Source organism: Mycetomoellerius zeteki, unplaced genomic scaffold (genome assembly GCF_001594055.1).
Source record: "Mycetomoellerius zeteki isolate Tzet28-1 unplaced genomic scaffold, Tzet1.0 scaffold941, whole genome shotgun sequence".
NCBI lineage: Eukaryota > Metazoa > Arthropoda > Insecta > Hymenoptera > Formicidae > Mycetomoellerius > Mycetomoellerius zeteki.
In genome coordinates, this window is record NW_017257981.1 from 9318 (window position 1) to 11035 (window position 1718).

General features: G+C 44.9%; 1 protein-coding gene across 1 annotated transcript in view; it reads left to right on the forward strand.

The window, feature by feature from the left end:
- The window catches only part of LOC108730672 (uncharacterized), a 3915-nt gene that overhangs the window by 283 nt on the left and 1914 nt on the right, over window positions 1-1718 (forward strand). The window contains exons 2-3 of the mRNA XM_018460520.1: window positions 598-953; window positions 1083-1161. Of these exons, the coding sequence (XP_018316022.1) occupies window positions 598-953; window positions 1083-1161 (435 nt within the window). The remainder of the gene's footprint in view (window positions 1-597; window positions 954-1082; window positions 1162-1718) is intronic.

Below are 1718 nucleotides of genomic sequence, written 5' to 3' on the forward strand. Positions count from 1 at the left end.
CCAAATTGCTAGCTTGAAGGAGTGTTTCGCGTGGATAGAAGAGTGCAATGAATTAATTAAACAGCTTGAAGAATGCAATCATGTCAAGCGTCCACGGCTCTCCATTGGATGCAGACAATCTCTAATCGCTACAATTGCACGACTCGAGTGGTGATTACGCAAGCACTAGCAATAACAGTGACAATAACGCGGAAATATCTTTTGTTTGGCGAGAGATCAATGCGGCGTTTGAAAATCGAATTTTAACCGGTGCGGTAATTAACGCGAACTATATCGAGCCGCGACGATTTTTAGAAGACATCAGCAGTGTAGTGCTCGAGCTAGTGCAAGACACAATAGAAAGACACAATTCCGTAAAAGTGAACACCATATTAAACGGCGAATTTATGACAGGTGATAAACGTGCCAATAAAAGTATTAATACTAAAAACTATGAACTTTTCCGAACATCGAATTTGCGTGAATGGTACGAGCGGCACGTCATCGAACCCACGTTGGCATTTCTCGAGGAATTTTAAGAACGTGACAGTGGGTGGGCGTTGTCGCGAATCATGAATCTTACAGTAAACATCAATAAGTATAATCCATTGCGCGCAGGATGTCGCTTCGAAGTGCCGCGAGAGATAATGACAAAGAGAGCGGTGATTAACGTACGCTCGATGGACAATCCATGCTTCGCATGGTCGGTGGTCGCCGCTCTGTACCCAGCCGAAAGAAACGCGGATCGCGAATCTTCCTACCCACACTATACGACGGTGCTGAATTTCCAAAATATAGAATTTCCTATAACGTTAAAAGACATAACAAAATTTGAACGTCTCAACGACGTGTCCATTAACGTATACATTATCGAGGGACAAAAAACGCTAAACATTCTCCCGATACAACTCGCTGACGACAAAAAGGAGAAACATGTTAATTTACTATATTTGCGAGATCCGCGAGACGACAATGTGGGCCATTTCGCATGGATCAAGAATATTTTTCGGTTCATGAGCTCGCAATTGAATAAACATAACGGCCAAAAGTACATTTGCGATCGATAAGTATGAAACAACCTAACTCCCGTTGCTTGTACGTAGCTTGTCGGTGATTGCGGTCGGAAACGCGAAAGGTTCGTATCGGAGAAGGAAGGCACTTACAATAATATTACGCGTGCAGGTAATTCCGCAGTGAACATTTATTTAAGCAAATAGTAACGGACATGTACAAGATACGTGTAATTAGGCAATTATAAAAGAGTAAATCATTAACGCTACAGAAATTAACGCAAAACGATATATAATACACGCGGCTGGACTTTAAACGCTACACAGAAATTAACGCAAAACGATATATAATACACGCGGCTGGACTTTAAACGCTACACAGAAATTAACGCAAAACGATATATAATACACGCGGCTAGAAGATACACGAAATGCAGTAATAGCGCGAATCGGACTAGAATACAGGCGTTCGGAATATGGATGCAACGCGAGGATAGCGCGCGCTTGGCTGATTTTGGGTCCGTGCGGTGTCGCGCCCTAGTTATCTCACGGCGGAGCGCGGCCAGAATTCGAAACTTGAAAGCTCGGCCGGCCGTCAGGAACTCCTGACCAGAGGCGGAGAACTCTCCACCCCTGTTGTCTTGGTCGGTCGAAACCAGGATAGATACGGATGCGCGCGTCGGTCGCTCGGACGTCCGGGAACGCCCGGAGGGAGGCAGAGAACCTCTC